This window comes from Oncorhynchus mykiss, chromosome 4 (assembly GCF_057628025.1).
Source record: "Oncorhynchus mykiss isolate SJ-2025 chromosome 4, ASM5762802v1, whole genome shotgun sequence".
In the NCBI taxonomy this organism is placed as follows: Eukaryota; Metazoa; Chordata; class Actinopteri; order Salmoniformes; family Salmonidae; genus Oncorhynchus; species Oncorhynchus mykiss.
Genome location: NC_143025.1, coordinates 67,684,612 through 67,703,389, shown reverse-complemented (window position 1 = coordinate 67,703,389; position 18,778 = coordinate 67,684,612). Strand labels below are relative to the sequence as shown.

General features: G+C 42.6%; 1 protein-coding gene across 3 annotated transcripts in view; it reads right to left on the bottom strand.

Annotated features, from left to right (window-relative positions):
• The window catches only part of LOC110522231 (scavenger receptor class A member 5), a 54,020-nt gene that overhangs the window by 11,537 nt on the left and 23,705 nt on the right, over positions 1-18,778 (bottom strand). For 2 of the 3 annotated variants that reach the window (XM_021600448.3, XM_021600449.3), the window contains exons 5-7: positions 18,300-18,380; positions 17,540-17,647; positions 12,568-12,633 (exon numbers count right to left, since the gene is read on the bottom strand). In XM_021600448.3, the coding sequence (XP_021456123.2) occupies positions 12,568-12,633; positions 17,540-17,647; positions 18,300-18,380 (255 nt within the window). Of the gene's footprint in view, positions 1-7,988; positions 8,430-12,567; positions 12,634-17,539; positions 17,648-18,299; positions 18,381-18,778 lie in introns of those variants that run through there. The other variant, XM_090232775.1, reaches the window with a different exon arrangement.

Genomic DNA, 18,778 nt, shown 5'->3' with positions numbered 1-18,778 from the left:
CCACAACCTCAAACAGTCACACTCCAAACTCCACTATGGCCAAGACCAAAGAGCTGTCAAAGGACACCAGAAACAAAATTGTAGACCTGCACCAGGCTGGGAAGACTGAATCTGTAATAGGTAAGCAGCTTGGTTTGAAGAAATCAACTGTGGGAGCAATTATTAGAAAATGGAAGACATACAAGACCACAGATAATCTCCCTCGATCTGGGGCTCCACGCAAGATCTCACCCCGTGGGGTCAAAATGATCACAAGAACAGTGAGCAAAAATCCCAGAACTACACGGGGGGACCTAGTGAATGACCTGCAGAGAGCTGGGACCAAAGTAACAAAGCCTACCATCAGTAACACACTACGCCGCCAGGGACTCAAATCCTGCAGTGCCAGACGTGTCCCCCTGCTTAAGCCAGTACATGTCCAGGTCAGTCTGAAGTTTGCTAGAGAGCATTTGGATGATCCAGAAGAAGACTGGGAGAATGTCATATGGTCAGATGAAACCAAAATTGAACTTTTTGCTAAAAACTCTGTCGTGTTTGGAGGACAAAGAATGCTGAGTTGCATCCAAAGAACACCATACCTACTGTGAAGCATGGGGGTGGAAACATCATGCTTTGGGGCTGTTTTTCTGCAAAGTGACCAGGACGACTGATCCGTGTAAAGGAAAGAATGAATGGGGCCATGTATTATGAGATTTTGAGTGAAAACCTCCTTCCATCAGCAAGGGCATTGAAGATGAAACGTGGCTGGGTCTTTCAGCATGACAATGATCCCAAACACACCGCCCGGGCAACGAAGGAGTGGCTTCGTGAGAAGCATTTCAAGGTCCTGGAGTGGCCTAGCCAGTCTCCAGATCTCAACCCCATAGAAAATCTTTGCAGGGAGTTGAAAGTCTGTGTTGCCCAGCAACAGCCCCAAAACATCACTGCTCTAGAGGAGATCTGCATGGAGGAATGGGCCAAAATACCAGCAACAGTGTGTGAAAACCTTGTGAAGACCTCTGTCATTGCCAACAAAGGGTATATAACAAAGTATTGAGACAAACTTTTGTTATTGACCAAATACTTATTTTCCACCACAATTTGCAAATAAATTCATGAAAAAATCCTACAATGTGATTTTCAGGATTTTTTTTCTCATTTTGTCTGTCATAGTTGAAGTGTACCTATGATGAAAATTACAGGCCTCTCTCATCTTTTTAAGTGGAAGAACTTGCACAATTGGTGGCTGACTAGATACTTTTTTGGCCCCACTGTATGTGCTATCGTAACTGTGCTGAGACCATCTCTTCCATTACAGGTCACCTCCGCTGTGTGTGTTGATGCTAGACTGCCTTGTTTAAAGAGGGTTCTGGGTGGGTATTGTCATTATCCTCGTTCGTGTGTGTGTGTGTACGTGTGTGTACGTGTACGTGTGCGTGTGTGTGTGTGTGTGTGTGTGTGTGTGTGTGTGTGTGTGTGCGTGCGTGCTTGCTTGCGTGCGTGTGCGTGTGCGTGCGTGTGTGTGTGCATGACCGTGTGCCCCACAAGACAGCAGGCATCTCTTTCCCCCAGCACACACAGTGGGAGGTCCACCATCATGTTTGGGAAGATTTAGTAAGAATAGGATGGAGAGAAAATGCTATTTCTTGCCAGGATGTCATATTACAGCTCCCCTGCACATGAAGCCTAGTCCTGTAATGAAGCCTAGTCCTGTAATCCTGTAACAAAATACCTAATGAAAAACATGTTGCAGCCAGGTATGGACCTACCTTCAAGCCAGCATGAGGCTTGGTTTGTTCAAATCATTTTAGAAGTTCAGACAGAAACTTAAGTTAAGTTAATCACACATCCAACAGAAAACCTCTTAGCAGACTTCTCCTGAGAGACACTCATGCACAGTACAATACAGGGCCTATTAAAGTCCAGCTAATTGATAAGATGAAAACCAGTACTTCCCATCTCTACCACCACTCATGATATCTCTCTGTAGTTTCACAACTGAAGTATTTGTTCTAGAAAAAGAGTTGTTTAGTCTTATGGGAGAAAACACTAAAAACAGTGCTGTCAATACCTTATTAAAGCAGGCACGTTTCCAAATGTGCCTTTGACGATTAGAGCACTGGCCCACTTTGCTATACTTTACATCATCAAAACTACAATTTGAACTAGGTCTTTTCATTATGAAAATACACTGGGGGAAAAATTATATCTGACTTGAATTTAGCATGTATGAGCAACATAATTAGGACAAAAACAAGAACCGATTAAAGAACAAAAATGGCTACACTGACCTATGAAACTGGCAATCAACCAAACATTATATCTTCCTCTCTACTCTTAGGGGAGAGTAAGAGAGTGAATCTGAATCTTAGTGCAACAGCTTACAACATCTGGACCTTTTGCAACAAGATTTCTGGACTAATGGACTAAGACAATGCTGTGCATTTTGGGGCGTGTGTGTGTGCAGGTCTAAGTGCACGCGTGAGTGTGTATATGTTCACAACTTCAGGTTGTTCATGTGTAAATGCACCTCCCATTGGAAGATTAACTCTGACTCAACTAGTCTTTATTGACCTTTTTAGGAGATGAATAGCCTGGGGCTCCAATGGCTGAACATGAATCTGGAGGATAGACTCGAGAAGAGCACAGGAACATCTTGTTAATGTATTGCAGATGCTGCAGCCTGAGCTCCGCTCTACTCTTAGCCTGAGACATGCAGCCAATCTGGCAGACTGAAACCATGTGTCTGCTGCAGATATGTAGGCATAACTTTACTCTGGTAATGGCTCAGGAAACTTCAATCTGTCCAGTGAGACGCAGACCCAGGTTATCTCTGATAGGGGTGTGATGGGGCTAGGCCAGAGCCATGGTGGTATTAGCAGGGTAGCTAACATGGCACAGTGGATGAGGATCTGTGTGCAGTAGGTAGCTGAACCGACATGGAGAAGCCCACGCTCTTATAAACGGCTAATTCGGCACAATGATGCATAGGTCTACTTGACTGGCACTATGAGGTCAGATTGATTTAGCCCACAGAGCCAAATTAGAGATACGCGTACTTACTGTTGTCATGACGTTGGCCTGGGGGTAGGTTTATGACAGTCATAAATACCTCTTTCCCTCTTTTTCCTCTCTCTACCCTACTGATGTTACATTTGCAAAACCCTTGGTTAACATAGAGATTCTGGGAACATCAGAAGGTGGGGGGAAATGAACTATATTCTGGTAATCCGACCAATTGAACATATGTGGTGGTACTTAATGAATATGATGTCAGTTCGGTTGTCATCTGAGACATTCTCATCAATGATAAGATGACATAAACTCTACAGTGGAAAGTCTACACATCAGAGTTATCGGATTCACATGGAATTGTTGTTCAATTTAAATGTTTGAATATGAAATTATTCATGATGGGATGAAATGTGATTTTAGCTTCTAAAATGTGAGATTTGGGTTTTCATAAGATAGGGCTCTGCTCAATCAGTGGCCCGCCCCTGTGAAGGGACATTGGCTATAAAACTTTTCAAACACGCCCTCCTCTCCCTTCCTATAAAAGCCCTTGAAGACAATATAACCTCCTGTTCCGAGGACGTGAGGACGACGGTCCGATGTTAGAATGGTTCAGATAATAACTACAGAACGAAGCCAACATCAGCAAGAGCTTTGGTTGCGAATGGTATGAACTTTGAACTCTTATTCACTACAGAAGTGATACCTCCTAGCCGTTGAGTTAGCAACAGCCGCTGCAAACAAGGGTTAGGAAGGAACAGACAGACTATCCCGTCTACCACACAACGACGTTACTACAACGTATTCAATTTACCAGCAGAGACATTCTTCAAAGGACAAAGGCCTCGGTTGGGCAACACGGCCTTCCATCTACCACCAACCTACCGAAGCGCAGCTCAGAGTAAATATTTATTGCATTTTACTTTTCCAAATGGGCGGTAATTTAGAATGCATAAGATACTGTATTTACGATAGCACAGCTTTGCCCTTTGTTCCTCAGTCTTCCCGCTCTTTCACTCAAACTCAGCCCCTTTTCTTTTGTGTAACCAGCTGTCATATCTGTTCCGCCCGCTAGGGACGTTTACCTTTATGACGTAATTTGTAATCAAGTTATGATTTAAATATGTGTATGTGTAATTCTGTGTGATTAGTTAGGTATTTAGTAAATAAATAATTAAACCCAATTGTGTATTGCTGATTCAACTTGTTAGCCAAGAGTATACTCTGTAATCTAAAAACGTACCATTGTTCGATGATCCGGAAAGGATTTGAACATTTATGGAACTAGGCCACACGTCTGGGTTAAGTCAACATTATTGGAGCCCGCTGATAGGATTCTAAAATAGAATGACGCTTTCATTTTGATTCAGCCTGTATAAAATTGAAAAGCAGATTACATAATATACCAAGTTATTGTACACATTTTTGGAGTGATAAAGACAATAATTATTGTGTGTGTGTGCTGAAGATTCCCCGCCTCCATGTTGTTCGCTGACGTAGTCAGTGGGTAACGTAAGCGAACACATTTCTGTATGAGGGCCGAAAAAGCGAATTATAGAAATCTGAGAAATAGAGCGTTTGGCCAAACGCAGGGCTATTTCTGCCTGGAGCGTTTCAGATGCGGGTAGGCTCGGTCATTATTAATTTCTCGAGCGAGGACAAAGAGCCAGCCGATTTAAATTCAGGAGATATACGCTTGACCAGCGATATATATCTCTGTCTCTCCCACGAGTTGACCAAGGTGCATTTCCTTGTTTGTCGTGTGTTCCAGTTAAAACATTGTCAAAAAACGCCGAAAAGGGTTTGACCATAATACGTTATAAGCAAAACCTTTCCCTTGCCAAGGTAATCTATGTGCTGCATTCTCATGCACAAAGGAGGGTTTAGCTTGCATGCTAAAGCTAACAAGGGAAAGTAGCCATTTTGTTTTCTTGTGCTACGTTGAAATTCCTCCGCCTTGCGGAACGGAAGTCCCTCTCCGGATAGTTCCATTTGATTTCCTGACACGTGAAGAACATGCTTTAACCACTCCACAACCACATCTAGTTAAGTGGATGGGTCACTATTGTCTAGAAATGTACACATGTTCATGAAATACAATAGATGGCTGTAATCACCCGCAGACACACTTGGCTAACTTGATGGATTATGTAATCAGCTGGCGAAGTGGAGTCTTTTGTTTAGACATGTAGTTAGCTAGCTACACAATAAACCGGAATAAACTCATACTACTCCCAACACAAACATTTTCATAGCTGTAGTATAAATCTGCAGGTAGCTAAACAGCTAACCAACTAGGTGCAATGTTAGCTAGCTAACATTAGGCTATAACTAGCAATGCAAATGATATTACTACACAGATCATACACGTAAAGTTAGCTAGCGAGCCAGCAAGCTAATGTTCGCTAGCTAGCTAATAGTACGCTTTAACTTGATATGAAAATGACTTTCTGACAAAAATAGAAACATATAGTATCTGGAAATGTATCTGTGTGAAATCACTGACCGCTGACGTGTGCCCAGGATATTTGTTCATGAAGAATTATTCATGTCACACTCAAGTCATTACTTATGATATCCAGACGGATATCAATGTCTTATCCAATTGAACTAAAGTGTAAATCTGGCAATTTATATTCTGAAATAGACATTTTAAATAATATCCACATTGATGAGTTTTCTAAATAAGACATTGTAAACTTTTTCCAAACTAACCTAGATGAAGCAACTTCTCAGATTAATTAAAGTTGAATACCCAGATAGCCTACCCAGGTAGGATTAATCATTGGCATTGATTAATTAATTCAGTTTGCTTTTGCATATTCATTCACGTCCAACTTCCACATTACTGGTACAGTACTGATAGTTCGTCAACATCTATAAATAGATTAAACTTGTCTTTGCAGCTTCCAATGAATTCCAAACTTTGAAAGAAAATAGGAAAAATGTTCCTTTAAATGTTTCTAATAATGTGCAAGCTATCAAAGGAGGTGGTCACCACTCCTCTGCTAATTAGTGAACCTCCACCCATAAAAGCATTGATCTCTGACCTCAGCAGCGATACCAACCCTAATTATGCCATTAGCGAAAAAACAGCCGAAATTGCGAACACTCTCCAAAATCAACCATCAGGCTTTGTGACGGTTCTCCCCACTTTTGCACTGATGTATCGCCATAAAAATGTGGCATCGGTCCAATAACACAGTGTACAGCTGATGCACGTGCCAGACATGGCTAACATGAGGGGACAGATGGAGAGAACTGAGCAACTATTGACAAAAGCAGGAAATTAAAACATTCTGCTAGTCGAGGAACTGCGTTTGAAATCTGATCAATTAAAAGTAATTGCAAATACTTATGACGATGAACGAGCACAAACTCTTCAACAAAACCGTTGTCTCCAAGAACAACTCGATTTAGCTCAAACTAAATACGATGTAGTCCACTCCAAACTAGATCACCAAGAATTTACAACTTTCAGATGAGACTGAATTAAGATGACGATTAATATTGTAAAATATGACTAGGTCTTTAAGAGTTTATTCGAAAGATAACAGCTCTATAAATATAATTTTTTGGTGCCCAGTTAATTACATTTACATGATTAGCTCAATCAGGTAATATTAATTACAGAGAAATTATTTGATAGAATATCATGTTATATCACTTAATCCGGCATAGCCAGACACGACACTGTAGTATCACTAAAACTTAACAGTCGTACAGCTGTAAGTGAATCATGAAATACTTCCTTTAGGGAAGTGGGAAATGAGAAATAGAATTGAGTGCACTTTAGAGGGCCATGTTACACTGTTACAGAGAGACATTTATGACTATGTGCTGCAGTAGAAGGAAAGCCTCCCCTATCCGTTAGTGGAATTAGGTCTGAGAATGCTGTCACAAGAAATAGAGATGCAGGGACAGGATATCAGCCATATCATCAAGTGAAATGATTACCGTTTGTCAAGATAAACTAAATAGCTGTAGCCTACTGCAGAACAAGGACAACATAACAAACAATCTCCCATGTTGAATTTGTCAACTTGTACAAGCATTTACTCTATAATGTATCTCTGCTTGATATCTGTGCGTCTGAATACAAACACCACTACATCTCTCTGGCTTTCATTGACTAAATGTGTTTGTCAGTTCTTTGGTTAGGCAAACACAATCTGTGTTCTACCCTGGACTGTAGGTGCCCCTGCTCACGGTCCCTAAGGGAGTTTCATATGCAAGACCTCACCTCCCAGAGATGGCCATCACAGGGACCAGTCTATGTGATATCGTAACTGTGCTGAGGCCATCTCCTCCATCTCAAGTCACCTCTGCTGTATGTGTTGATGCTAGACTGTGTTCTGCCTTGTTTAAAGAGGGTTCTGGGTGGGTATGTCGTTATCCTTGTGTGTGAGTGTGTGTGTGTGTGTGTGTGTGTGTGTGTGTGCGTGTGTGTGTGTGTGTGCGTGTGCGTGCAAGCGTCTCTTTCCCCCAGCAAACTCAGTGGGAGGCTGATCTGGGTGCCTCCTGTCCACCACATTCAAAAAATGTGGGGTTCAACAAGGGTTCTTCTATGAACCCTAGGGTTCCTGGCACTGAAAATGCCCCCCAAAAGGTTCTTCCAAGAAGCCCATATGAGGTGGGGTTCATCGAGGAACCTCTTTAGTTGGTGGGGGTCCTTGCAGGAACCTAACTGCCCAACTGAAACATTTGGATTTGAATTTGAAAGGACAGCAAGTGCCGGCACAATTTAAGGTTTGGTTCTTGTATTATCTAAATTGACATTGTTTTATGATGATACCATCTACCTTTTCATATTGTGCATAAAGAAAAAGGACACAATTCAATGGATATCAATCAACAGAGAGGTAATAATATGTAGGCCATTAGAATATGTTGAAGGCTAGCTGTTTTGGGTGAAGATGATTGAACTGCTCACTTTTGTGTCTTTGTCTGCAGGTATAAAGACAAGGAGGCACACAAAGGTACAGTCCAGTCAAAAGTTTGGACACACCTACTCATTCAAGGGGTTTTTCTTTATTTTTACTATTTTCTAGAATAATAGTGAAGACATCAAACTATGAATAACACATATGGAATCATGTAGTAACCAAAAAAGTGTTAAACAAATCAAAATATATTTTAGATTTTAGATTCTTCAAAGTAGCCACCTTTTGCCTTGATGACAGCTCTGCACATTCTTGGTATTCTCTCAACCAGCTTCACCTGGAATGCTTTTCCAACAGTCTTGATGGAGTTCCCACATATGCTGAGCACTTGTTGGCTGCTTTTCCTTCACTCTGCAGTCCAACTCATCCCAAACCATCTCAATTGGGTTGAGGTCGGGTGATTGTGGAGGCCAGATCTTCTGATGCAGGATTCCATCACTCTCCTTCTTGGTCAAATAGCCCTTACACAGCCTGGAGATGTGTTGGGTCAATATCCTGTTGAAAAACAAATGATAGTCCCACTAAGCAAAAGCAGATTTGATGACATATCACTGCAGAATGCTGTGGTAGCCATGCTGGTTAAGTGTGCCTTGAGTTCTAAATAAATCATACAGTGTCACCAGCAAAGCAACTCCACACCATCACACCTCCCCCTCCATGCTTAAGGTTGGGAATCACACATACAGAGCTCATCCATTCACCTACTCCGCGTCTGGTGTGGAAACCAAAAATCAGACCAAAGGACAGATTTCCACCGGTCTAATGTCCATTGCTCGTATTTCTTGGCCCAAACAAGTATCTTCTAACTCTGGCTCTTCCTTTCCTGTGGCGGTCCTCATGAGAGCCAGTTTCATCATAGTGCCTGATGGTTTTTGCGACTGCACTTAAAGAAACTTTCAAAGTTCTTGAAATGTTCCGGATTGACTGACCTTCATGTCTTAAAGTAATGATGGACTGTCGTTTCTCTTTGCTTATTTGAGCAGTTCTTGCCATATATGGACTTGGTCTTTTACCAAAAAGGGCTATCTTCTGTATACGTCCCCTACTTTGTCACAACACAACTGATTGGCTCAAACACATTAAGAAGGAAAGAAATTCCACAAATTAACTTTTAACAAGGCACACCTGTTAATTGAAATGCATTCCAGGTGACTACCTCATGAAGCTGGTTGAGAGAATGCCAAGAGTGTGCAAAGCCATCACGTTTCAGGAGAAGAACCCGATGCAGACAGTGTCGAAGTAACAACTGTTTATTACTAGAACAGGGGGCAGGAAAAACGACATGTCAAGGGCAGGCAGAGGTCAATAATCCAGGGTGGTGTGGCAAGGTACAGGCAGAATGGTCAATAAGAAAAAGACAGGAGCAAGGGGAAAACCGCTGATAGGCTTGACAAACAAAACTAACTGTCAACAGACAAACAGAGAACCCAGGTACAAATACACTGGGGATAATGGAGAAGATGGGCGACACATGGAGGGGGGTGGAGACAAGCACAAAGACAGGTGAAACAAATCAGGGTGTGACAAATGCAAAGGGTAGCTCCTTTGAAGAATCTTAAATATAAAATATATTTGGATTTGTTTAACACTTTTTTGGTTACTACATGATTCCATATGTGTTATTTCATGGTTTTGTAAAGTAAAACCCTTGAATGAGTAGGTGTGTCCAAACCTTTGACTGGTACTGTATGTCCATTAGTATTGGTATGTTATGCAAATCACATCCTCCTCCCTTACCTCTTCAATGAAAATCACATAGGCCTCTCTACATTATGGACAAGGTATGCGTATGAAAACCATAATCCAAAGTTTTTTAATTCACATTTACCATAAAAACCAAGGTATGAATACGGTTGTGTTCGTGTTTTGTTAATCATCTGTATAATTACTATTTTTTGGATTCAAAGACATCACCCTCCATTCTGCTTTTCCACAAAAATCATAATCACTGCCAACTAAAATACGCTCATGACATCTCTCTGTAGTTTCACAACTGAAGTATTTGTTCTAGAAAAAGAGCTGTTTAGTCTTATGGGAGAAAACACTAAAAACAGTGCTGTCAATACCTTATGAAAGCAGGCACGTTTCCAACTGTGCATTTGGCAATTGGAGCACTGGCCCACTTTGTTATACTTACAGCTACAATTTTAACTAGGTCTTTTCATTATTAAAATACTGTAACGTCTGCTTCTAACTCATACTCTCAAACATGTAGATCCCCTGAACGCAGCTCACTCTCCAGCTCCCAGCTCCCAATCACCTGAATTCTGATCACCTGTTCACACACCTATATGCCATTTACACACACTATTTAGTTCAGTCCATTGCATCCCATCATTGTGAGGTATTGTTTGTTTTTGTCCACGGTCTAGGCGGAGCGCTGTTTAGGGCCATATTAGTCCTCCTGTGTATCATAGTTTTTGTCCATTTTATCCATTCACGAACATAGTTTTATTTTTTTCTTTCCTACCTGTACTTTTACCTATCAGATTTCCTGTCATCAACCTCTTGCCTGATCTCCCGGACTACGTCATTAGCCATTTTCCTTGGCTGTACTGTTACCTTTTTGTATTCCCTGAGTATGACCTTCTGCCTTTTCCTGGACCCAGCTACCTGCCTCCTCCTGTGGTCCTTTACTAAATAAACACCTGCTGTGCCCTGTGCTTGAAACAAGCACTCTGTCTCCCATCATACTCATTACAAATACACTGGGGGAAAAATGATATCTGACTTGATTTTGGCATGTATGAAGACATAATAAGGCCATAAACAATAACTGATTAAAAAAACAAAAATGGCTACACTGACCTATAAAACTGGCAGTCAACCAAACGTTATACCTTCCTCTCTACTCTTAGGGAAGAGGAAGGGAGTGAATCTGAATCTTAGCGCAACAGCTTACAACATCTGGCAGGGAACCAATGTTCGGCCCATTGCAACAACATTTCTGGACCAATGGACTAAGACAATGTTGTGCATTTTGGGGCGTGTGTGTGTGCAGTTCTGAGTGCACGCGTGAGTGTGTGTTATGTTCTCAACTTCAGGTTGTTCATGTGTAAATGTGACCGCTCACGCATGTGTATATGAGTAAAGTCTCTAACTCAGCACCGGGTTGACACTTCAAATGTGGAGAATGGAGCTTGTGCCTGTCCTGTAAAAATAATCTTTCCAATCCAAGCTTATTCCAGTTTCTGTTGGACTCTTGGGATATCGTATCAAAGTTCGGTACCCCCATCCTGAGAAGTGTGTGGATGTTAGGGTGAAAGGCAACGCTATGGCAACAATTACCAAGTAAGCTTTAAAGCACCTGACATTTTACAGCTTGTCACGCTAGTTACGGTATATGGGGCTTTAGGTTCAACTGCACCCCCAACTCTCAGCCCCAGCTCTCAGCCCTAACCCTCAGCCTGAGGTAAGCGCCAGCTCTCAACCTTCTAGGAGAAGCATGGTTGTCAGTTGTGACATTCTAAAAGTATAGCGGGGTAAAGAAGATAAATGAACAAGGGGACTGGGGGAGAGCCCCACGGTGTCTGAGCTGTGACAGACCTTCCTCTCACTACGAGGACCTATACTTTGTGTGACACCACTGCTTTCCATCAACCACTAGCATGAGAGCTTGACAATTATGGAAACAAATCCAGACCAAGTACCAGAAGAAAACCTCTTAAATCACATGGCTTTGAATGTGGAGTTCTGATCTTTTCCTGGTTGTAGCTAATGAAGAGAAATGTATTTCAGATGTTTGTAGCTGTCACTTTAAGAAGAACACCGTTCCAGCTCTCATCACACCAAAATGGGTTTAATGATGTCATAGAGAAAGAATAATATTTCCTGTGTGAGCGAAGAAATTGAGGTTTGCGGGTTTGTTTTCTTTCCCTGCTTGAAAACACATTGTGGTTTTATTGAAATTACCTGTCAGTGGGGGTGTGAGGGCGTATACTGTACAACGATACGACAGGCCCACTCAGTACAACCAGGCCTACTAACCAGTTTGCCCATGCTTCAAACTCGGTGAATAAATGTTTGGATACTTATTATTTGGTGAGGTAAGCCATATTGAGTGGTTTGGATACAGGAAGAAACCTGTAAAACGTCACGCTAATAACTGCTTCAACATATGAGGTGACCGTTCCATGTACAAGTAGAGCAGAGATTTATGCCTGTTGTGGCTCGGTCCATAAAATAGTTTATTTTTCTGTTTGATCCACTGGCATCCCTGTTTACAAGTGGGGTCTGCCAGGTGAGAGCCTCCAGCTACTGATGTAAACGAGTAATGAACTCACTAGACTGAGACCAGCATGTGACTTCAGCTCTGGTGCTGAGTTTTGGAATGTGTTGTGATGGAGTAAACAGCATTCCAAAGCAAAACAGAGAGGGAAAAGGACTCAAAAGACCCTCTGCACTCCTTCACCCCCCGAAGTAGTGCAGAGGTAGTGAAAGTTGATTGGTAGGTCAGTTAGGGTTAAATTCTATAGCCTACCTGGGTTTTATTACAACCTATTCCAATAACTCATTTTTCGATGCAGCAGTGACATGTACGCAGATAACAATGGACACCATCATCGACCAAGATCATTTGGAGGATGAGGAGGGATCAGCAATCCCATAACTCTTCACTGCTCACTGGTCTCACCTGTTTTTTCACCACGGTCACCTCGGTCTCCCTTCTCGCCCTTCAGTCCTCTGTCTCCTTTGTCACCTTGGAAATGAAAGACAGACAACTAAATATTGTGTTACGCTCAGTGGCAGAATAAGAAGTAACACAGATTAATATACTGCTCAAAAAAATAAAGGGAACACTAAAATAACACATCCTAGATCTGAATGAATGAAATATTCTTATAAAATACTTTTTTCTTTACATAGTTGAATGTGCTGACAACAAAATCACATAAAAATGTCAATGGAAATCAAATTGATCAACCCATGGAGGTCTGGATTTGGAGTCACACTCAAAATTAAAGTGGAAAACCACACTACAGGCTGATCCAACTTTGATGTAATGTCCTTAAAACAAGTCAAAATGAGGCTCAGTAGTGTGTGTGGCCTCCACGTGCCTGTATGACCTCCCTACAACGCCTGGGCATGCTCCTGATGAGGTGGCGGATGGTCTCCTGAGGGATCTCCTCCCAGACCTGGTCTAAAGCATCCGCCAACTCCTGGACAGTCTGTGGTGCAACATGGCGTTGGTGGATGGAGCGAGACATGATGTCCCAGATGTGCTCAATTGGATTCAGGTCTGGGGAACGGGCGGGCCAGTCCATAGCATCAATGCCTTCCTCTTGCAGGAACTGCTGACACACTCCAGCCACATGAGGTCTAGCATTGTCTTGCATTAGGAGGAACCCAGGGCCAAAGGCACCAGCATATGGTCTCACAAGGGGTCTGAGGATCTCATCTCGGTACCTAATGGCAGTCAGGCTACCTCTGGCGAGCACATGGAGGGCTGTGCGGCCCCCCAAAGAAATACCACCCCCCACCATGACTGATCCACCGCCAAACCGGTCATGCTGGAGGATGTTGCAAGCAGCAGAACGTTCTCCACTGCGTCTCCAGACTCTGTCACGTCTGTCACATGTGCTCAGTGTGAACCTGCTTTCATCTGTGAAGAGCACAGGGCACCAGTGGCGAATTTGCCAATCTTGGTGTTCTCTGGCAAATGCCAAACGTCCTGCACGGTGTTGGGCTGTAAGCACAACCCCCACATGTGGACGTCGGGCCCTCATACCACCCTCATGGAGTCTGTTTCTGACCGTTTGAGCAGACACATGCACATTTGTGGTCTGCTGGAGGTCATTTTGCAGGGCTCTGGCAGTGCTCCTCCTGCTCCTCCTTGCACAAAGGCAGAGGTAGCGGTCCCGCTGCTGGGTTGTTGCCCTCCTACGGCCTCCTCCACGTCTCCTGATGTACTGGCCTGTCTCGTGGTAGCGCCTTCATGCTCTGGACACTACGCTGACAGACACAGCAAACCTTCTTGCCACAGCTCGCATTGATGTGCCATCCTGGATGAGCTGCACTACCTGAGCCACTTGTGTGGGTTGTAGACTCCGTCTCATGCCACTAGAGTGAAAGCACCGCCAGCATTCAAAAGTGACCAAAACATCAGCCAGGAAGCATAGGAACTGAGAAGTGGTCTGTGGTCACCACCTGCAGAACCACTCCTTTATTGGGGGTGTCTTGCTAATTGCCTATAATTTCCACCTGTTCTATTCCATTTGCACAACAGCATGTGAAATGTATTGTCAATCAGTGTTGCTTCCTAAGTGGACAGATTGATTTCACAGAAGTGTGATTGACTTGGAGTTACATTGGGTTGTTTAAGTGTTCCCTTTATTTTTTTGAGCAGTGTATATAACATCATGCAAGTACAAAATTAAACTGAACACAAGTGATTCACTTGAAGAAGAACAGTATTACGTGTATGTCCCTAGAGAACCTTCCAGCATGCTACTTCTCTGAGCGGTGCCCTTTCCGTCTGTCATGGTTGACTCTGGGTGGGCAGGGATTAGGCCTAAAGATAGGCTATGGTTTGAGGTTTCCAAATTGCCTTACTGGAATACTTGGGAGACATGAGAGGGTATTTTTGCTCTTGGTTGGGGGAACATAAAGTAGCTCTAAAATAGCCCCCCTCACCCTGAGAAGAACGCCAGATATACCAACCTTAGGTCTGATTTTAAACATTATCCCTCAGCTCAATTTCCCTTTGGATACCTTATTATCTTGTTAACCTGAATTGAAGCCTCACGAACGAAATGTAATCACCTTGTCATTAGACATACAAATTATAGGACAACCCCCTTGTGAACTACAACCCCCTTCGGCTTTTGGTTTTCCTAGCCAATGCAGCGGACTAGAAACAGTACAAATAGCAAATATGGTCAGGGTGTATGTTTCCCCAAAAGTCAACATGAACCCATATGTCCTTGATTCTCTGTGATCTGAAGTCCATTATTGTGGGCCATTGTTTTGTTTGTTGCTCCGCTCTCAACATCTGAGGCAACTCAGCTGTCTGTGGATTGTATGCCAAATTTTGAAAGACAAAAAGGGGTCAGGGCAAAAGACAACATCAATTTAACGATTAAAGGATTTAATTAACAAAATGACTGGGATTGAGAGGCTGAAAGCACAGTTGTCCTGCATCTCCTCTTTCAGAGTGAGCAGAGAGAATCGTTATGGCATCTTTCTGGCTTGTCCGATGATGTTATATGCTTTACAGACATAGAAAAGCCTCACTACTTGAGGCCAGTTAACAGTCTTATAAATGCGATTGAAAGTAGATCCTCCTTGAAGACATTTGTGCCCTGAATGAGGGCATCTGATGTTGATCTGATGAGGAGCGGAGTGTGGACGCAGGGACATTCTGGAGCCTTGCAGTTTCATCTGAAATTCTAGATTTACTGTCTGGACTTGAGAGAGGCTGTAGAAAATGAAGTAATCATTCCATTTCAATCTTTAATTCCGCTCAATAAAATCTTCAGATTTGTTGTATTTTAATGTGTAATACCAGAAGTATGTCCATGATAATAGAGGACACCACGAAATCTGGCAAAAAGGAACATTATTGTACTATTTAGTAGAATATTCATGAAAATAACAAACTAAAGATATGCCTTTGTTGAAGTCCTACCGCTCAGTTCTGTGGGAACATTTCTCTGTAATTGCAAGTCTAAAACCCCAAGGTGTGGTTATGAGCTGTTACTGTAATAAAGTAACATTACACAATGATTATAAAGTGACCATTATCCCACGTTTACTTCGTGAATTTTCATATTCAAAATCACAGGAAAGGGACCAATTGCAGTGGCGCCCAGACCGAACCACCAAGTGTCGGGTAGTGCTCTGTGCTGACCACATCCTCATTGTAGGTTGAGAAATTGACCACTCTGGTTCAAACACCTACTGCAAACACCACTATTCACAGAAAAACAGACTTAATGAAACTGCCTGGCTATTCATAGGCCTGCTTTAACAAGCCCCAAAACACCTCTGCCTTTTCCACAAGGACCCTTTTGCAAGCATCACTGATATTTCTCTAACCCTGTTAATTGCGTGTTGTAGTCTCAGTGAGTCAGTCTAATAGAGCTGGGCCTGGGAGGCCTGGGCAGATAGACAGCACAGGGCATCCACATCCCATCTTAATGTCGTTGGCTCACAGGGGTTTGAGCCTCCAGCACCGGACAGTTCAGCCAAACTAAACTGATCCAGAACAGCTGCTTGGTTAGCATGGAGAAATAGAATAGGCCTATTGTGGAGAGTCAAATCTATGACCAATACGATAAGGCGCTGTGTCTCAAATCATGTGTGTGAGAGGAGTATCTCTCACACATATCTTTCAAAACAAGTGCTGCTTTCCAACACACAAGGTGACGAACGAGGAAACAGCCTTCTAGGAGGCTTTGAGACATGGCTATAGACTCCAATGGTGTCGAGGCACCATAGGAGTCTACAGCCAGTTCTCAGGGCTAAGGTTGGACCAATTAAAGCCCGGACATGGCTTTCCTCTATTAGTATGGTAAGAGCAAGACATACACTATATACACTACTGTTCAAAAGTTTGTTTTTGAAAGAAAAGCAAATGTTTGGTCCATTAAAATAACATCAAATTGAAGAGAAATACAGTGTAGACATTATTATTGTTATGTCTCATTAACCATGCTTACGCTGTATTTCTGATCAATTTGGTGTTATTTTAATGGACAAAAAATGTGAGGACATTTCTAATTGATCCCTGAAGAGCTCAGTGACTTTCAACGTGGCACCGTCATAGGATGGATTCCAACAAGTCAGTTTGTAAAATTCCTGCCTTTCTAGAGCTTCCCCGGTCAACTGTAAGTGCTGTTATTGTGAAGTGGAAACGTCTAGGAGCAACAATGGCTCAGCCACGAAGTGATAGGCCACGCAAGCTCACAGAATGGGACCGCCGAGTGCTGAAGTGCGTAGCGTGTAAAAATCTAACTGACTTGGCTGAATGGAAGCAAGTCCCCGTAGCAATGTTCCAGCAAAGGTGTAGGCAACTCCATATTGGGGCGGCAGGGTAGCCTAGTGGTTAGCCTAGTGGTTAGAGTGTTGGACTAGTAACCAAATCCCAGAGGTGACAAGGTACAAATCTGTCGTTCTGCCCCTGAACAAGCAGTTAACCCACTGTTCCTAGGCCGTCATTGAAAATAAGAATTTGTCCTTAACTGACTTGCCTAGTTAAATAAAGGTAAAAATAATAAAAATAAATATTAATGACCAAGATTTTGAAATTATATGTTCGATGAGCACGTGTCCACATACTTTTGGTCATGAAGTGTATTTCTATCTTCAAGGTTTTAGGTTGGCTCAGCACATCAGCTGATAAGGTAGGTCTGCTATGGGTTAGGATGGGAAGGCAGAGGGCCTGCAGATATAGTTGTCAATGAGACACAACAAATCAGACGGAATTGACCCTGATCCTCCATCCATCTGCCTTGGATTACCTTCTCTGGAGCCTGAGCCAAAGAGAGAGCACGGTGGCACAATCGGTGAGAGCACCCCTTTAAGGTTCAAAGAGACAGGAAGGTACAGATGATAGTTCAACTAATGATTCTACAGCTGTCAGACAGTAATAATATCAGACATACCTTTGGGCCCTTTGGGTCCCATATCCCCTTTCTCACCCTGTAGGCCGTCGGGGCCGCTCGGGCCTTTTAGTCCCCTTGGACCCTGGGTGCCTTTTTCTCCTGTAAAACCTGCCGGGAAGACATAGATACATGTATTTTCCCAAGTCTTTTCAAACAGGATATCTGGCATGCATTTCAAAGAATGAAAACAACCTATCTTATCGGGATATTTGAGTACGATTGCATGCCATAATAACATTTTCCAATGTTCTCTTTCTTTATTCATAATTTCATTATGTCATGAAAGACTATCTAATGGAATGCCCTTACTCCCTTTCCCAGGATGCTTTGAGCCCAGTTTGAGGGGCTGTTATTAGGTTGTTAGCAAACAGTGGATTTATGGGTTTGGAACCACCAGTGGTCCCGTTCACTAGGTATTGAAGATATTGTCACTGCATTACTCACAAGGTAATGTACTGGAGTACCCAACTCTTTAATGAGTAGGAATGAGTGGAACAACTGAGATTTTGAATGTGGTAGGAGGAGTGCTTTGGGTGGCTATAACAAATGTCCCATGTTCCTAAAGGGAGGCTTGCTTTCAGCATTCTTCTTGGAAATAAGTCTTTGAGGGTCCTTGAGGGTTTACATAAATCACAATTGGGACCTGGGCCAATTACAGTAAGATAAGTTTACAAGAAATTGGTTTAAATAATGGTTGAAGAAAGTAATGTATGTTGAAAGCTAGAATAGGACAAATGACAGTACTGTACAGTGTACGAACCGCTCATCCCTGTGAGGCCTGCCACACCAGGGGACCCAAGTGGCCCAACATCGCCCTTCTCACCCTTTGGTCCTGGAGGCCCTGTTGAAAACAACGTAATTAAAGCATTAAGTTGATCCCAAGATAATATAAACTGATTAATATACTGTAATATAAAGACAACATGATTATTGAAGTTGTGTAATCCCATAAATCACACTGGTTTCCTGTTGGTATGTCACTCTTGTTTCACCACACCCTCTGACTAAAGCAGAGGAGCTTAAGGCAAAATCTGAAACATGGTTAAGGGACATCGTTCAATGGTTTGTTGTACTTGGAACCAGTTGACTGACTTCAGACTTGTTGGTAGAATTAGCTTGGCCTTGATGGAAAGCACATGTTACACAAGGTACACCACAATGGAACCACAATGGAATAGTTCGACATTTGTCTTGTTTTGTCCAACTGACATGTTCCAAAGTAGCTTTTCACATAATGGT